We start from the raw sequence: 14,789 nt of genomic DNA, 5'->3' as shown, positions 1-14,789 counted from the left end.
GCGGGGCGAGGAGTCGGGGTAGGTGGGGCCTGGCTTCCGCGAGGGCGGGGTCTCACCCCTGCCCTGCCTGCCCCTAAAGGCCCTTAGGACAGTTCCTCTCCCGGCAGCTCCTCCTCCAGGTCCCTGTCTTCTGGAGGCCCCGAGGTGCTGGGGTTAGGGGGCCCCAAGGGGGGTCCCGGCCGCCTGTCTTCCTCCGCCTCAGCTGGCTCCTCTTTCACCTGCACCTGGTGGCTGTGACAGAAGGGATGATGTGGGCACCCTGGGGGTCCTCTCCGGCCGGCCCCAGCCCAAAATGCGTCCAGGATCTGGGGGCGCAGGGATGTGCCCAGAGCTTGCCTCCCCAGGACCCCCTCATCTCTGAGCCGCTGGGGCCTGACGTCTCCGGTCTGGTCTCCCTTCAAAAACAATAACTTAAGTTGGGGAGGGCTTCCAGCCCGGGGCCGGGAGAGCAGGGCGTATGGGAGGCGACAAAGGAGAAAGCCAACAAAAAGTTTTGGTTTTTGCTTCCGGCATAAGAAAGGTCTTTGGTCATCTGTGTAACTGGGGGGAACGGGACAGGGAAGGGGTGCTGAGGGCGGGTGAGGGAAGACTGCGATGGGGGACCTGAAGGCTGGGGTGGGAGTGACCTGTCGGGTCACAGCAGCCACCGTATCCATCCCACCCGCCCCTCAAGCCTGGTTTCAGCCTGGCCTTTCCCTGGGACACAGGTAGATGCTTCCCGCAGTCCTGGCACCACCTGGGGCCCCAACTCCAGCCTCAAGGGTAGCTCGGCCGCCTTCAGCGGCTCCACCTCCACGAGTGCACCGGGCACAGGCCTCTGTGGAGAAGGTGGGCACCGGGCCACTTCCTATGCTCCCTGGCCTGGGGGGCAGCACCCAGCAAATGGGGGTGGAGGCCCAGTTCGGCCTGCAGGGGACCTGACCTGGAACCAGGCAGCCCTGCTCCCACAGAGCCCCCCAGGGCACTCCACTTGTCCCCCCCCCCCCCTCCGCCCCTCACCAGCTGTGGCTCTTGATCGGGCACAGCTGAGGGGCAGGTTTTTTCTGGGGCTGCTCTGAGACTTTAGCTGCCCCCAGCCCAGGCCAGGGCAGGGGTAGGAGCGGGGGTGGAGCTACTTCTTCACAGTAAGGACAAGAAGGTAGAAGGGAGCACAAATTAGGGAAACGGGGGCCTCTGGCCAGAGAGTACTGCCAGAGCAAGATGGGGGGGCCCTGGGTGTGAGAGGGTGGCTCAGCCCCGCCTGCGGGTCTCCATGGCACTGAGGGGCCCTTTGGGGGCGAGCTGGTGGGGGAGGAGGGCCCTGCTGCTGCTGCTGGTGGTTGGGGGGCGGGGGAGGCGGGATTCGGATGTGGGCGGGGGAGTCTGAGGAGGGGTCTGGGCCCTCCGTGTCCTCTGCCGGTCCCAGACCAGGGGTTCTGTGTCCCCTCGGGGGCGGCCGGTCCCTGCCCCCCCACTCCGAGCGTCGTCGTAGGTCAGGTCACCTTGGGAGTTGCTGGCCCAGCCCCCCATCTGAGTCCTGGAAGTGCCTTGAGGTTGGGCGGGGCGAGGAGTCGGGGTAGGTGGGGCCTGGCTCCCGCGAGGGCGGGGTCTCACCCCTGCCCTGCCTGCCCCTAAAGGCCCTTAGGACAGTTCCTCTCCCGGCAGCTCCTCCTCCAGGTCCCTGTCTTCTGGAGGCCCCGAGGTGCTGGGGTTAGGGGGCCCCAAGGGGGGTCCCGGCCGCCTGTCTTCCTCCGCCTCAGCTGGCTCCTCTTTCACCTGCACCTGGTGGCTGTGACAGAAGGGATGATGTGGGCACCCTGGGGGTCCTCTCCGGCCGGCCCCAGCCCAAAATGCGTCCAGGATCTGGGGGCGCAGGGATGTGTCCAGAGCTTGCCTCCCCAGGACCCCCTCATCTCTGAGCCGCTGGGGCCTGACGTCTCCGGTCTGGTCTCCCTTCAAAGGAAAGGAGGTCTTGGGATGGACAGAGATTGCCTTTGGTTGGGAAGGAGAGAGGAAGGGAGATGACAGAGGATGGAGAAGGGAGGGAAACGAAGAGGATGGGGGGTGGGGCAGGGAGGGGAGCAATGAGAAGGAAGAGAGGGGCCACCTGCCCTGGGAAGAGAGCTGTGCTGAAGGCGACAAGATGGGGACCCCAGCTGCAGGGGGGAGAAGATTCTGCCTTCCTGATGTTTGCGGGGGGCACGGCGGTGGGCTGGGGTCCATGCCATGGGCTCACCTGTACTGGGGTGGGGAGAGGCGAGGGGGGCTGCTGCTGCCGTTGCTGGGCAGCGGCTCCATGGGGGCGCCCACGTCGTCATGGCTGAGGGGCAGGAGGCTGCTGGCGGAGCCAGGGTTCAGCATGCCATGCGCCCGCCGGTGCTGGGCAGCGGCACCATGGGGGCGCCCACGTCGTCATGGCTGAGGGGCAGGAGGCTGCTGGCGGAGCCAGGGTTCAGCATGCCAGGGCTGTTGAGGAGGGGGAAGCTGCTCTCGGCCAGGGCAGCCTGGAGGGCACAGAGTTGGGGCCTGTCAGCGGGCTCCACCCAGTCAAGTGCTGTCCCTTCCCCAGCCCCAGAGAGCCTCCCGTGTGTCCACGGGCTGGCAGATCTCTGGCACCCCCTCCCAAGGCCAGAGCTCCGAAGCTGAGCTGCCTCCCAGCTTTCCTGAGAACCTGGGCCTGACTTCTTCCCTTGCCGGGAGACAGAGGACCCCCACCCCCTGCCCCCGCTGCCACCCCAGATCTGTAAGCCAGGGAAGGGATCACCACTGGCTATGCCAACCTACCCGCTCTGTGCCCCGTCTCTGCCAGGGAGGGTGGGAGAATGTCTCCTCTGAAGACCAGTGTGCTGGAGGGAAAGTGAGGGGGTGGGAAGGCACTGGGCGGGGACCAGTCCACTACCTGGTAGCTGGCGTTAAGTGCTCCATAACTGAGGCCCGAAATCATGTTCTTCACCAGGGTGGGGCTCCTGGAGGAGAAAGAAGGCAGCGTCTGCTTCATTCATTCGCTTGTTCCTCACTCAGGCCTGGACCCTAACTGAGGGCGTGCTCTGTGCCAGGGACTGTCCCATTCATCATCCTGGAAGGCCAGAGTCGGCTGTGCCCCACCTTATTCAATCCTCCCACTGACCTGGCACATCTGGGACCGAAAGCCCCCTTCACAGGTGAGCTGCCGGGGCTTCTAGGGGCCCTGGAATGTGCCCAGGGTCTCAGGGCTGAGAAGTAGGACCCAGATCCCTCCCAGTGTCTGTTCTCCACGTCAGGTGGCCCAGTATTTTCTCTCCAGTCTGGGTTTCCCGATGTCTGGCAAGGTCCGAGTGATAACCTCCATAGTCCCCTACTATAAAATCCACTTTCTTGCCATCCTGAATTTTGGGACATCCAATAAGCCGTGTGCTCAGCCTGTCCCCACATGCTCCACACCAAAGGCTTTTCTGCACAAAAAAGTGTTCAGGAGTTGGGTCAGGAAAAGCAATGGCTTAAGGCCATCCTTCCACAGTGACTATCCCCAGTTTCGAGGGTGTCTCAGAGAGGTTAAGGAACTGGCCCAAGGTCACACAGCTGGTGAGAAGCAGAGGTGTAATTCGAGCCCAGGTCTTTTGATTCCAAGTTGATAACGGGACATGAAGATTCCAAGCATTGTGACTGGCCCATGGGGGCACTCAGAAGGGAATGGCTTTCCTTTTCGGGTCCCAACCCTGCCCCAGCACCCACAGCTGCCTGAGGGTAGCTGAGGCTCTTGTCTGGGGTGAAGGAATCTTTGAGGGGCACAGGCACCCACAGAGAGCCATCTAACTTGCTTCAGAGGCCCAAGATGCGCAGGCAAGCCCACGTGGGGTGCTCGGAGTGGGGAGGTGGTGGCGCTGGAAGGGAAGCTGAAAGAGGAGACCTCCCCCAGGTTCCTCAGTTTCCACTGGAAGTGCTGTGCGGTAGAGGTCAGAGACCCAGCTCTGCCAGGAATCTGCTGTGTGACCACCCTCCAGCCCCTTGTCCTCTCTGGGCCTCCTCTCCCTGTAAAATGAAGAGGTGGGGCCTGGAGATCTCACAGACTGGCTCATCCTGCAATAAGATGGGGGAGAGTGGCCCTGGGGATGGCAGCCCCCTGTCCAACGGCCACACTGGCTGCCATCTGCCCTTGCCCCAGCTCCGGCCGGGGCTACTTTGGGCTTCTGTCTCTCTCTGGTGCCAGGTTCCCCTCAGCTCCTTCCCTCAGTCAGAAGCAGAAGACAGAAATGTCCTCTTCCTAATCATCTGTCACTTCCAGATTCCAGGCTCTCCTGGGCTCCTTCGCCCCTTTTCTCCCCCACCCCCAACCTCACAGCGGGAAGGACCCGGGGCACAGAGGTACCCTGGAGAGGTATGGCGGGGTGGGGGCCCACGTACCCCGTCATCTTTGGTGGTCTCCGCTTCTGATACTCCCGCTCGTCCACAGTCCACACGGCGCCCTTGACGTTCTCCACGCGCACGAAGCACTTGTGCAGGCTGAGGTTGTGTCGCACTGCATTCTGGGGGAGCAGTGTCAAGACGCAGATGCTCAGAGGTGGCCCCTCCTCCACCCGGGGGAGCACAGACAGGAGGGTCCTCAAGTCCCACCTGGTCCCACCTTCCCCAGCAACAAGCAAGGGGAGGGCCGGGCAGAAGATGCAGCCAGAGCCGAGGGAAGACCCCTCTCGGCCCTTGGAGCCAGGGGCTCCGGCATCCTCACCACCGCCAGCCCGTTGTATTGTCTGCTCCCTTCTCCCTGCCACGTTTTGGAAAACTCTGTCTACCAAGTGAATGATACCTTGTTAGCAATAATCTGTTTTCTCATCATCATTAGTCAGATGCATGTAGCTGTTAGGGCTTCTGAGCGGCACGAGACCACACTCAGGTCCTGGCACCTCAGTGAGCCTGGGACACCTTACCTCAGGCGCACACAGAGTTCCCGTTAAGCCTTTAAAAGTTTTGGGAATAACTCAGGAAGCCTCACTGCAACCTTCCTTGACCACCTTGGAGCGTGGGAGCCTTGACTTTGGGCTGTGGCTCAGAACAGACGGCTTATTGAGAGCATGAGGTATACAGTAGAGGCCTAATACATACTTGTTAACATAAGGAAGCTAAGAGAAAGGAGAGCCTGGGTTTAGTGGCTGTACAGCAGGAAGAGGAGGGAAAAGTCACCTTGTCGGTCCCACCTCCTCCCAGCAGGATAACTTCAGGAATTGAGGTCATCCGGTTTGTAGGACACTTGGGTGGGGGCAGGGGTGCTTGGCCCAATCCCACCCCCCACCGGGAACCTGGGCTAGGGCCCTAATCCAGCCCACCACCGCCCACCATGTGCCTCGCTCCTGTCCCTACGCTCTCCTCCCTCAACTTCACAAGCCCCAAGCCGTCCCTGCCCCTGTTACCTGTCCCCCGTCAGCCTCCCGCACCTCATCTCCATCCTTGTCTCCTCTTTACATTTCTAAACGGGGAAGAAAGCAGGCTGGGCAGGCAGCCCATGCCCCTGGAGATCCCCTCTCCCTTTCTCCCTTCCAACTCTTGCCACTTGCAACTGGCCCGATTTCATTACCAATTTTAATTTGCCTCTAATTAAATCCTGTGTATTTTTCCGACTCGCTTGCTAATCCACGAGGGAGGCGGGCGGCTGGAGTGGAATCTCTTGGAGCGATAATTACAAAGGGCCTAATCACGCCGGGGCTCCTGCCTTGGAATAAATTTGCCCGCATTATGGGGCTCCGATCCTCTGCTTTGCAAATGAGAATGACCCCAATTTCCGAGGATGGCCTCACTGGGGCTTTTTTCCCTCATTTCGAAGCCTGATTCGTGATGAGAGACTAATTCGTTACGCTGAAACATTAACGGCAATTTAAGGGGTCTGGCAGGGGCTGCGTAAACAAAAGGACAGGCCCACAACATGGGCCCTGGGAGGGGACAGACACAGGGGGAGGGCTGGCGAGGACCATCAGCTTGGCAGATGGCAGCTCTGTCCCCGGATGAACGGCAGCTGGCCTGGCCCAGGCCGGCTCCCAACCCTTCTGCCCTGGTCTGAAGTGGACAGCATCCCAGGGTGGGGGCCCAAGAGAGTAAAGGAGGAGGAAGGAAAGGAAGCTGAAATAGTTGAGGAGAAGAGGAGGGACCTCAAGGGGCAGATAAACGGGTCGGAAGTGGGGGTGGAAAGGAAATAGAGTTGGGAGTAGACAGGGTGCATTTCCCAAGTGACGTGAATGGAAGCTTGGCGGCAAAAAATCCTGAAGGTCAGAGTGGACCGCAAGCTGAGGTGGATTCTGCTGGGCCACAGGGAGGGTGCAGGCAGTGCCCCCAGTGGCAGAAGCAGCAGCAGAGCACAGCTAAATGGGAAGGTCACTCAATGAGCTGGCTTCTTGCTGGGACCTAGGCTAGGGGAGGGGAGATGGAGGTGAAGACCTGGGAGGGAGACATGCCGCTGAGATGACCAAGGCTGGGCCACCAGTCGAAGGTGGTATGAAGGCCCAGGGGGGCTGGGCTACAGGAGAGGTGGCTTCATGATGGTCATCGAGGGGTTTAAGAAAGTCACCTAAGCCAGCTCCTCCCGACCTCAAGAAAGGAGAGTAGAGATTGCAGAGGGTGATGCAGTTAAGAGAGAACAAGAAAGGAGGGTAGGTGGATGAGAGGCACTCTGCCCCCAAGGAGGAGGTTGTCTAGGGCAGTGAGGCTCCACATTGACTCCCCTAAAGGTAGAGGATTAATATACAATATTAAAGTAAACCTTACATAACAATTGTAATGATCCCTAAAGTTTGTATTGGACTCTGTCATTTACGAAACCTGGTAAATCCAAACTGGCCTGCAGGTTGGAGACTGAACCAGGTGGCTCCAAGAAGGCCCTGATGGCTCAGAGAGAGGGCAGGACTGTGGCTGGCAGGAAATGACATCACTCGCAGCCAATCACAGCAGCTGTCCCAGCCTTGCAGCCTCTTTGCCAAGCTTTGGGAGTTGGGCACGGGGATACAGAAGGTCACGGAGCAGTCTCTCCTGCTGCACTTAGCACAGAGAAGGCAGAGAAGGCTGGGCCCTGTACAGACCCCACCTTGTCCTTGTCGCTGGTAGGGAGGGGGCCCTAGAGTGACACTTGTTGAAACCTGGTGGGATGGGGAGGTAGGCTGTTTAGCTGCAGCTTCTGCACTGGCCAGCAGAGGGACTCAAGAGCCAGGGATCCAACTCAGGTCCTGAGATGTGGGGGACCCCTTCCCGGGTGTCCATCCTTTCCCACAGAGCACCCACACTCCCTTCTCCTTCCCCTCACCCCCTCCCACCCTGCTGCACAGAACCTAATATCCTCACCCATCAGACAGACTCATACCCGCCCCCGCCCCCCCCGCAATGCTGACTCTAGAAAAACAAATGGCTTAGTGTCCCAGCCCACAACTCTTGTGTCCCATTTTCCTAGGTTCCCTCCCTTGTCTGTTTCTGATCCCCCAGGAAAACGCTTATGGCTGAAGGTGTTAAAATGACTAATTGGATGAAGACAATTATCTTCCTACTACTGATGGCAGAGCTGGGGAGAGAGTGAGCGTCTGTGTTTGTGCCCCAGTGTATTACAGTCCAGGGTCTCGGTCCACCCACGTGTCCAGGCCTGCGAGCCCCCTCCCTCCACCCATCCTGGGCTTCAGAGCGTGCGCCTTTAGCCGAGGACTCTGAACCCTGAGGGTCTCCTGTGAATGTAACCCAGGCCTCCCTACCAGGCTCAGGCACTACCGACTCCTGCAGGCCCTACTTCAGGGAGCTGGGGTTTTTGGGCCCATGGGGGCAGCGCTCCTGAGAAGTGGAGGTGGAGGCGGAGGGGCCCAGGGCCCAGCCTGGGGCCTGGTGGGGCCACTTCTATAGAACTGCCTCCCCGAGGGGACTAACTGCTAGGCAGCCTTGGTCTCAAAGGGATCTGGAGATGTCCACGGCCGCCTGGGGCCCTGGCGAAGAGGAACGGGCACGCCTCACCTTCCAGGTGGCCGTGTTTCTCCGGAAATAGGCGAACATCCTGGTGAACCAGTTATAGATCTCATTCAGGGTCAGCTGCCTGTCGGGGGTTTCCAGGATGGCCTGTGGACAAGGAAGAAGTACAGGGACCCTCAGTCTGGGCCTGCAAGGGCCACAGGCCTGTGTGCTCTGCCCCAGCTCCCCTCAGCCTGGCCCCTAACTCATCTGAGAGCAGAGGAGACCCGCTGCGGAAGCATGTGGACAAGACTGGGGGTGCTTGATGGTCCCCTGAGAGGGGCAGGCTGGTTGCAGCCCAGCCAGAGGCTAAAGGGAACACGAGCCTCCAGGGCCATGCACTTGTGCGAGGAGCACGTGAACTTCTGCTGGAGGGAAAATGGCTCCAAGGGCCCCTGCCCTAGACTGGGAAGGAAAGCAGTATTCTCGGGAGAAAGAGGACCGGGGGTGGGGGCTGTTTGGAATTTATCCTGGTTTTTGTAAAGGGCACCCTAAACATGCGATGGCGTGTGGATGTGCGTGTGTGTGTGTGTGTGTGTTGTGTGCGCGCGCATCTGAGAGAGACAGAGAAAAGGAGACAGACTACAAGTGACCATAAGTCTATCGGAAAATCGTCTCGTGGGAGTGTGCGTACGTGGAAATGAGGGTACGGATGACACAGGGGGTGTAAGTAGCACCAACAGTGTGTGTGCTCCCACAGACAGGTCTGAGTGACCAGCAGGATGGCTCAGCCGAAGCCCACGTGAGTGGGAGAGGACAAGTGTGAGATGGAAAGTTACGTTCTCTGGTCCCAGGACCCTGAAGGAGGGGTGCAGACTGTGTGCCTCCCCCCACCCCACCCCCCGACTCCGTCTACCTTCCCACGCTCACCTGGCGGATGAGGGAGGCGTAGGTGAAGGGGGGCCGGACGTCGGCGTTCTTGTAACAGAGAAGGCAGAGAAGGCTGGGCCCTGTACAGACCCCACCTTGTCCTTGTCGCTGGTAGGGAGGGGGCCCTAGAGTGACACTTGTTGAAACCTGGTGGGATGGGGAGGTAGGCTGTTTAGCTGCAGCTTCTGCACTGGCCAGCAGAGGGACTCAAGAGCCAGGGATCCAACTCAGGTCCTGAGATGTGGGGGACCCCTTCCCGGGTGTCCATCCTTTCCCACAGAGCACCCACACTCCCTTCTCCTTCCCCTCACCCCCTCCCACCCTGCTGCACAGAACCTAATATCCTCACCCATCAGACAGACTCATACCCGCCCCCGCCCCCCCCGCAATGCTGACTCTAGAAAAACAAATGGCTTAGTGTCCCAGCCCACAACTCTTGTGTCCCATTTTCCTAGGTTCCCTCCCTTGTCTGTTTCTGATCCCCCAGGAAAACGCTTATGGCTGAAGGTGTTAAAATGACTAATTGGATGAAGACAATTATCTTCCTGCTACTGATGGCAGAGCTGGGGAGAGAGTGAGCGTCTGTGTTTGTGCCCCAGTGTATTACAGTCCAGGGTCTCGGTCCACCCACGTGTCCAGGCCTGCGAGCCCCCTCCCTCCACCCATCCTGGGCTTCAGAGCGTGCGCCTTTAGCCGAGGACTCTGAACCCTGAGGGTCTCCTGTGAATGTAACCCAGGCCTCCCTACCAGGCTCAGGCACTACCGACTCCTGCAGGCCCTACTTCAGGGAGCTGGGGTTTTTGGGCCCATGGGGGCAGCGCTCCTGAGAAGTGGAGGTGGAGGCGGAGGGGCCCAGGGCCCAGCCTGGGGCCTGGTGGGGCCACTTCTATAGAACTGCCTCCCCGAGGGGACTAACTGCTAGGCAGCCTTGGTCTCAAAGGGATCTGGAGATGTCCACGGCCGCCTGGGGCCCTGGCGAAGAGGAACGGGCACGCCTCACCTTCCAGGTGGCCGTGTTTCTCCGGAAATAGGCGAACATCCTGGTGAACCAGTTATAGATCTCATTCAGGGTCAGCTGCCTGTCGGGGGTTTCCAGGATGGCCTGTGGACAAGGAAGAAGTACAGGGACCCTCAGTCTGGGCCTGCAAGGGCCACAGGCCTGTGTGCTCTGCCCCAGCTCCCCTCAGCCTGGCCCCTAACTCATCTGAGAGCAGAGGAGACCCGCTGCGGAAGCATGTGGACAAGACTGGGGGTGCTTGATGGTCCCCTGAGAGGGGCAGGCTGGTTGCAGCCCAGCCAGAGGCTAAAGGGAACACGAGCCTCCAGGGCCATGCACTTGTGCGAGGAGCACGTGAACTTCTGCTGGAGGGAAAATGGCTCCAAGGGCCCCTGCCCTAGACTGGGAAGGAAAGCAGTATTCTCGGGAGAAAGAGGTCCGGGGGTGGGGGCTGTTTGGAATTTATCCTGGTTTTTGTAAAGGGCACCCTAAACATGCGATGGCGTGTGGATGTGCGTGTGTGTGTGTGTGTGTGTGTGTGTGCGCGCGCATCTGAGAGAGACAGAGAAAAGGAGACAGACTACAAGTGACCATAAGTCTATCGGAAAATCGTCTCGTGGGAGTGTGCGTACGTGGAAATGAGGGTACGGATGACACAGGGGGTGTAAGTAGCACCAACAGTGTGTGTGCTCCCACAGACAGGTCTGAGTGACCAGCAGGATGGCTCAGCCGAAGCCCACGTGAGTGGGAGAGGACAAGTGTGAGATGGAAAGTTACGTTCTCTGGTCCCAGGACCCTGAGGGAGGGGTGCAGACTGTGTGCCTCCCCCCACCCCGCCCCCCGACTCCGTCTACCTTCCCACGCTCACCTGGCGGATGAGGGAGGCGTAGGTGAAGGGGGGCCGGACGTCGGCGTTCTTGTAAAACTCGTGATTCTGGGCCAGCTCTGGGGGAGACAGGCAGAGGCTGAGGTAGACCATAAGTCTATCGGAAAATCGTCTCGTGGGAGTGTGCGTACGTGGAAATGAGGGTACGGATGACACAGGGGGTGTAAGTAGCACCAACAGTGTGTGTGCTCCCACAGACAGGTCTGAGTGACCAGCAGGATGGCTCAGCCGAAGCCCACGTGAGTGGGAGAGGACAAGTGTGAGATGGAAAGTTACGTTCTCTGGTCCCAGGACCCTGAAGGAGGGGTGCAGACTGTGTGCCTCCCCCCACCCCGCCCCCCGACTCCGTCTACCTTCCCACGCTCACCTGGCGGATGAGGGAGGCGTAGGTGAAGGGGGGCCGGACGTCGGCGTTCTTGTAGAACTCGTGATTCTGGGCCAGCTCTGGGGGAGACAGGCAGAGGCTGAGGTAGTCAGAAGGGGGGTCCAGCTTGGGGAAAGACGCCCCTCCCCACGGCCCTTACCTGAGGAGATGGGGGAGCAGAACTTGTCGCTGGTCCTCCGCCGGGCGGGCCCCCCACTGTGCAGGGAGGCAGAGCCGAGGCCAGGGGGCCGTAGGGGGGTGACAGGGGCAGCGGCCGAGGTGGGGGGATGTACGAGACCATCTGGGAACGAGTCCGCTGCGGAGACGGTCACCTTGGAGAATGAGGAGGAGCCGGGGACTGGGTTCAGCTGTGAGCAACGGGGAGGATGCTGAGACCAGTGCCGAAAGGATGAGGGGTCCCGGGGGGGTGGGGGGGCGGTTCTTGGAGGGCCGCAGGGAGGGGAGAGTCACTCACTGGCTGGCTGAAGGGCTTGGGCTCCGAGGGCCGCATGTGCAGATGGGCCATCATGGCCTGCAGCCGCTCGCTCTCCTTGGCGAGCTGTGGAGAGGTGGGAGGTGAGCAGGGGTTGTGCCTGGTGGCGGCGAGGGGGAGGCGGGGGGCAGCCGGGCCCTCCTCCTCCTCCACATACCAAGCCCCTGTCACCACCACACGCCCCCGCCCTTGGCACCCCAGATCCCTCCGTCCCTTGCTCCTGGAAGACCTCGGCTTTTCCCTGCCCCTCTGGCCCCTCACACCCGCAAAGCCAGGACTGGGGGCTGCCTGCTCCACGAAGCCTTCCCCGCTTCTCCAGACTGTGTGTCCCCAGCCTAGACCCCCGCACAGCCGCTGCACTCTGGGGGGCCTTCTTCCCAACAGCACACGCCTTTCCTCCCCATCAAGAGCAGAGGCTGTGGCTGAACAACACCCGAGTTCAGTGGCACTTCTGTGCGTGAGAGTGCCCTCACACACTGAATGGAGATGCAGGAATGGATGAATGATTCATTCACCCCTATTCATAAATTCAATAGATCTTTTACAACCACCCTCTCATGCAGGGAGCTCTGCTAGGTGCCAGAGGGAAATGGGTAAATATTGATTGGCTGCCTGATGGACTGTCCTGAGTAGCCTCCTGAGTATTCCGTGCTGTAGAGTGTAGACTCCGGAGCCGGGCTCTGCCCTGGCTCCAATCCCAGCTCTGCCACCCACTGGCTGAGTGATCAGAGGCAAGTTACTTCACCTCTCTATGCCTCTGCTTTCTGTATCTGTAAATTGGGCATAATAATAGTACCTACCAACCATATAAGGTTGTTCAGAGGATCCCTTGAGTCACGTAGGTATTTAGTAGAGCACAAGGTAAGGGCTCAGTATGTTAGCTATTCATACCATTTTTGTTTGTATTAGTATGAGTCTCTTCAGGACCTCGCAGCAGAGAGGCCCCCAACCCTGGTTTCCCCCTCAGAATCTGGCTGCCCTCACCTTACAACCGTGGTAACGAGGACCTAGAAAGCATTAGATGACCCTTCCATGAGACCCCCTAAATCCCTCCTGGAAAGTCAGTGCCGTGGGCGAGGCAGGGGTGGGAGCCCCCCGCGCCCCTCTCCCGCAGCCTGAGGCCACACCTGGATCTCCAGCTGCTGCACCACCTGCATCTGCACGCGGCACTGGGCTGTGCTCCGGTCGTCCAGGGCGTGCTCTGTGTTGAGGTGTCTTCCGGGGGAGGAGGGGGTGGAGAAGAGAAAGTTGGCCCTGGTTCTCCTGCTGTCACCAACCTCCCCATCCCACCCTCTAATCCCGCCCACAGCCTGGAAAGCAGACAGACCAAGAGACACAAAGAAGGGAAAGAGATGGGGAAAAAAACAAAAACAAAAACGGGGCAACGGAGGAAGCCGCCTTCTCATCAGCCTCCTTTGATGTCTTTGCTAAAACCCCAGCTACAGAGAGATCTAACTGCAAATGAACTAATTAAGTAAACCTCTGACGAAGCGTGAAAACAATTTGTTTGACCCTGATGCTGCAAGGGTCTGGGAGACAGTGGAGTTAATCAGTCAGTGACAGAGCCTGGCACGGCTATGGCAGCTGGCCGCCTGCTGCCAGCCGCCTGTCCGCCAGGCCCGAAGGCCGTCACTAGGCCGTCGCTCTCCGGGGCTGGGGCTGGGGCTGAGGGAAGCCGGGGAGGGCGGTGGGGGAAGTCTTCTCCTTCTCCTCACACCCCCAACCTGCTGGGCTCAGCAGCCTGAGGTCGGGGTGGGGACGCTGCTGGCCTAGGAAATACAGACCGCAGACGGGGTAGGAGTGACCGGGGGAGTTGATGGGGGGCAGAGAAGGAACGAGGCCCCGCCCTGGGGTGAGGATGGCAGGACAGCTGGTGGCTGAAGGCACAAGAAGTGGCAAGCTAGGTGGCAGGCTGGGGGATGAGGAGCCCCGTTAGGGGAGGTAGGCTGGGGGGCAAAGGAGAGTGGGGCTGACACCTACTTGATAAACTGGCCCAGGTCTTCACACAGGGTCTCACAGCCTGGCCACTTGCACTCTCCGTGTCCGTAGAGGGGGTGGGAGCCGGGCGTCTCCTCGTGGGAGGAGCTGGGAGGGCAGTTGGGAGATGGTGGTCAGGGACGCTGAAGACCCCGGCAGCCCTGGGTCCCGCCCAGCCCCAGCTCCCCTACTGATGACGTTTCTGTCCCTAATACAGGTTCCCCGGAGGCCAGGCACAGTTGTGCGTGCCCCGGGAGAGGCAAACCTGCCAGTCCCTGAGCTCCACAACCCCACCCCAGGCTCTACCACAGGTGCCAGCCCTCAGGGTCAAGGCCAGTCCCCGAGAAGGTCTGCAGCACCTCCTCCCAGCCGGAGCCCCATACCCGTCTCTCCGAGGTGTGAGCACAGTGGGCTGTCCATTGGGCAGGGTGTGGTGGGAGAGGGGGGGTGAGACTTTGGGGGGGGCGGCGAACGAGGTAGCGGTGGTGGCCGTGCCGGTGAGGGCCCTCCCCACGGCCCTTACCTGAGGAGATGGGGGAGCAGAACTTGTCGCTGGTCCTCCGCCGGGCGGGCCCCCCACTGTGCAGGGAGGCAGAGCCGAGGCCAGGGGGCCGTAGGGGGGTGACAGGGGCAGCGGCCGAGGTGGGGGGATGTACGAGACCATCTGGGAACGAGTCCGCTGCGGAGACGGTCACCTTGGAGAATGAGGAGGAGCCGGGGACTGGGTTCAGCTGTGAGCAACGGGGAGGATGCTGAGACCAGTGCCGAAAGGATGAGGGGTCCCGGGGGGGTGGGGGGGCGGTTCTTGGAGGGCCGCAGGGAGGGGAGAGTCACTCACTGGCTGGCTGAAGGGCTTGCGGGTTCTGGGAGGGCCGCAGGGAGGGGAGAGCCACTCACTGGCTGGCTGAAGGGCTTGGGCTCCGAGGGCCGCATGTGCAGATGGGCCATCATGGCCTGCAGCCGCTCGCTCTCCTTGGCGAGCTGTGGAGAGGTGGGAGGTGAGCAGGGGTTGTGCCTGGTGGCGGCGAGGGGGAGGCGGGGGGCAGCCGGGCCCTCCTCCTCCTCCACATACCAAGCCCCTGTCACCACCACACGCCCCCGCCCTTGGCACCCCAGATCCCTCCGTCCCTTGCTCCTGGAAGACCTCGGCTTTTCCCTGCCCCTCTGGCCCCTCACACCCGCAAAGCCAGGACTGGGGGCTGCCTGCTCCACGAAGCCTTCCCCGCTTCTCCAGACTGTGTGTCCCCAGCCTAGACCCCCGCACAGCCGCTGCACTCTGGGG

The 14,789-nt window shown here is 60.7% G+C and overlaps 1 protein-coding gene across 1 annotated transcript in view; it reads right to left on the bottom strand.

The window, feature by feature from the left end:
* Positions 1 to 408: 408 nt before the first annotated feature.
* Positions 409 to 14,789, bottom strand: part of FOXP4 (forkhead box P4) — a 57,044-nt gene continuing 42,663 nt past the window's right edge. Inside the window, exons 10-18 of the mRNA XM_055079642.1 lie at positions 14,405 to 14,488; positions 14,031 to 14,238; positions 11,041 to 11,117; positions 9,791 to 9,892; positions 4,360 to 4,481; positions 2,879 to 2,945; positions 2,373 to 2,483; positions 2,216 to 2,271; positions 409 to 1,768 (exon numbers count right to left, since the gene is read on the bottom strand). Coding sequence (XP_054935617.1) covers positions 1,621 to 1,768; positions 2,216 to 2,271; positions 2,373 to 2,483; positions 2,879 to 2,945; positions 4,360 to 4,481; positions 9,791 to 9,892; positions 11,041 to 11,117; positions 14,031 to 14,238; positions 14,405 to 14,488 — 975 coding nt within the window. The 3' untranslated portion in view covers positions 409 to 1,620. The remainder of the gene's footprint in view (positions 1,769 to 2,215; positions 2,272 to 2,372; positions 2,484 to 2,878; positions 2,946 to 4,359; positions 4,482 to 9,790; positions 9,893 to 11,040; positions 11,118 to 14,030; positions 14,239 to 14,404; positions 14,489 to 14,789) is intronic.

This window comes from Physeter macrocephalus, chromosome 18 (assembly GCF_002837175.3).
Source record: "Physeter macrocephalus isolate SW-GA chromosome 18, ASM283717v5, whole genome shotgun sequence".
In the NCBI taxonomy this organism is placed as follows: Eukaryota; Metazoa; Chordata; class Mammalia; order Artiodactyla; family Physeteridae; genus Physeter; species Physeter macrocephalus.
Note: the sequence above shows the minus strand (reverse complement) of the source record. Positions and strands in the feature narration are given on the sequence as shown.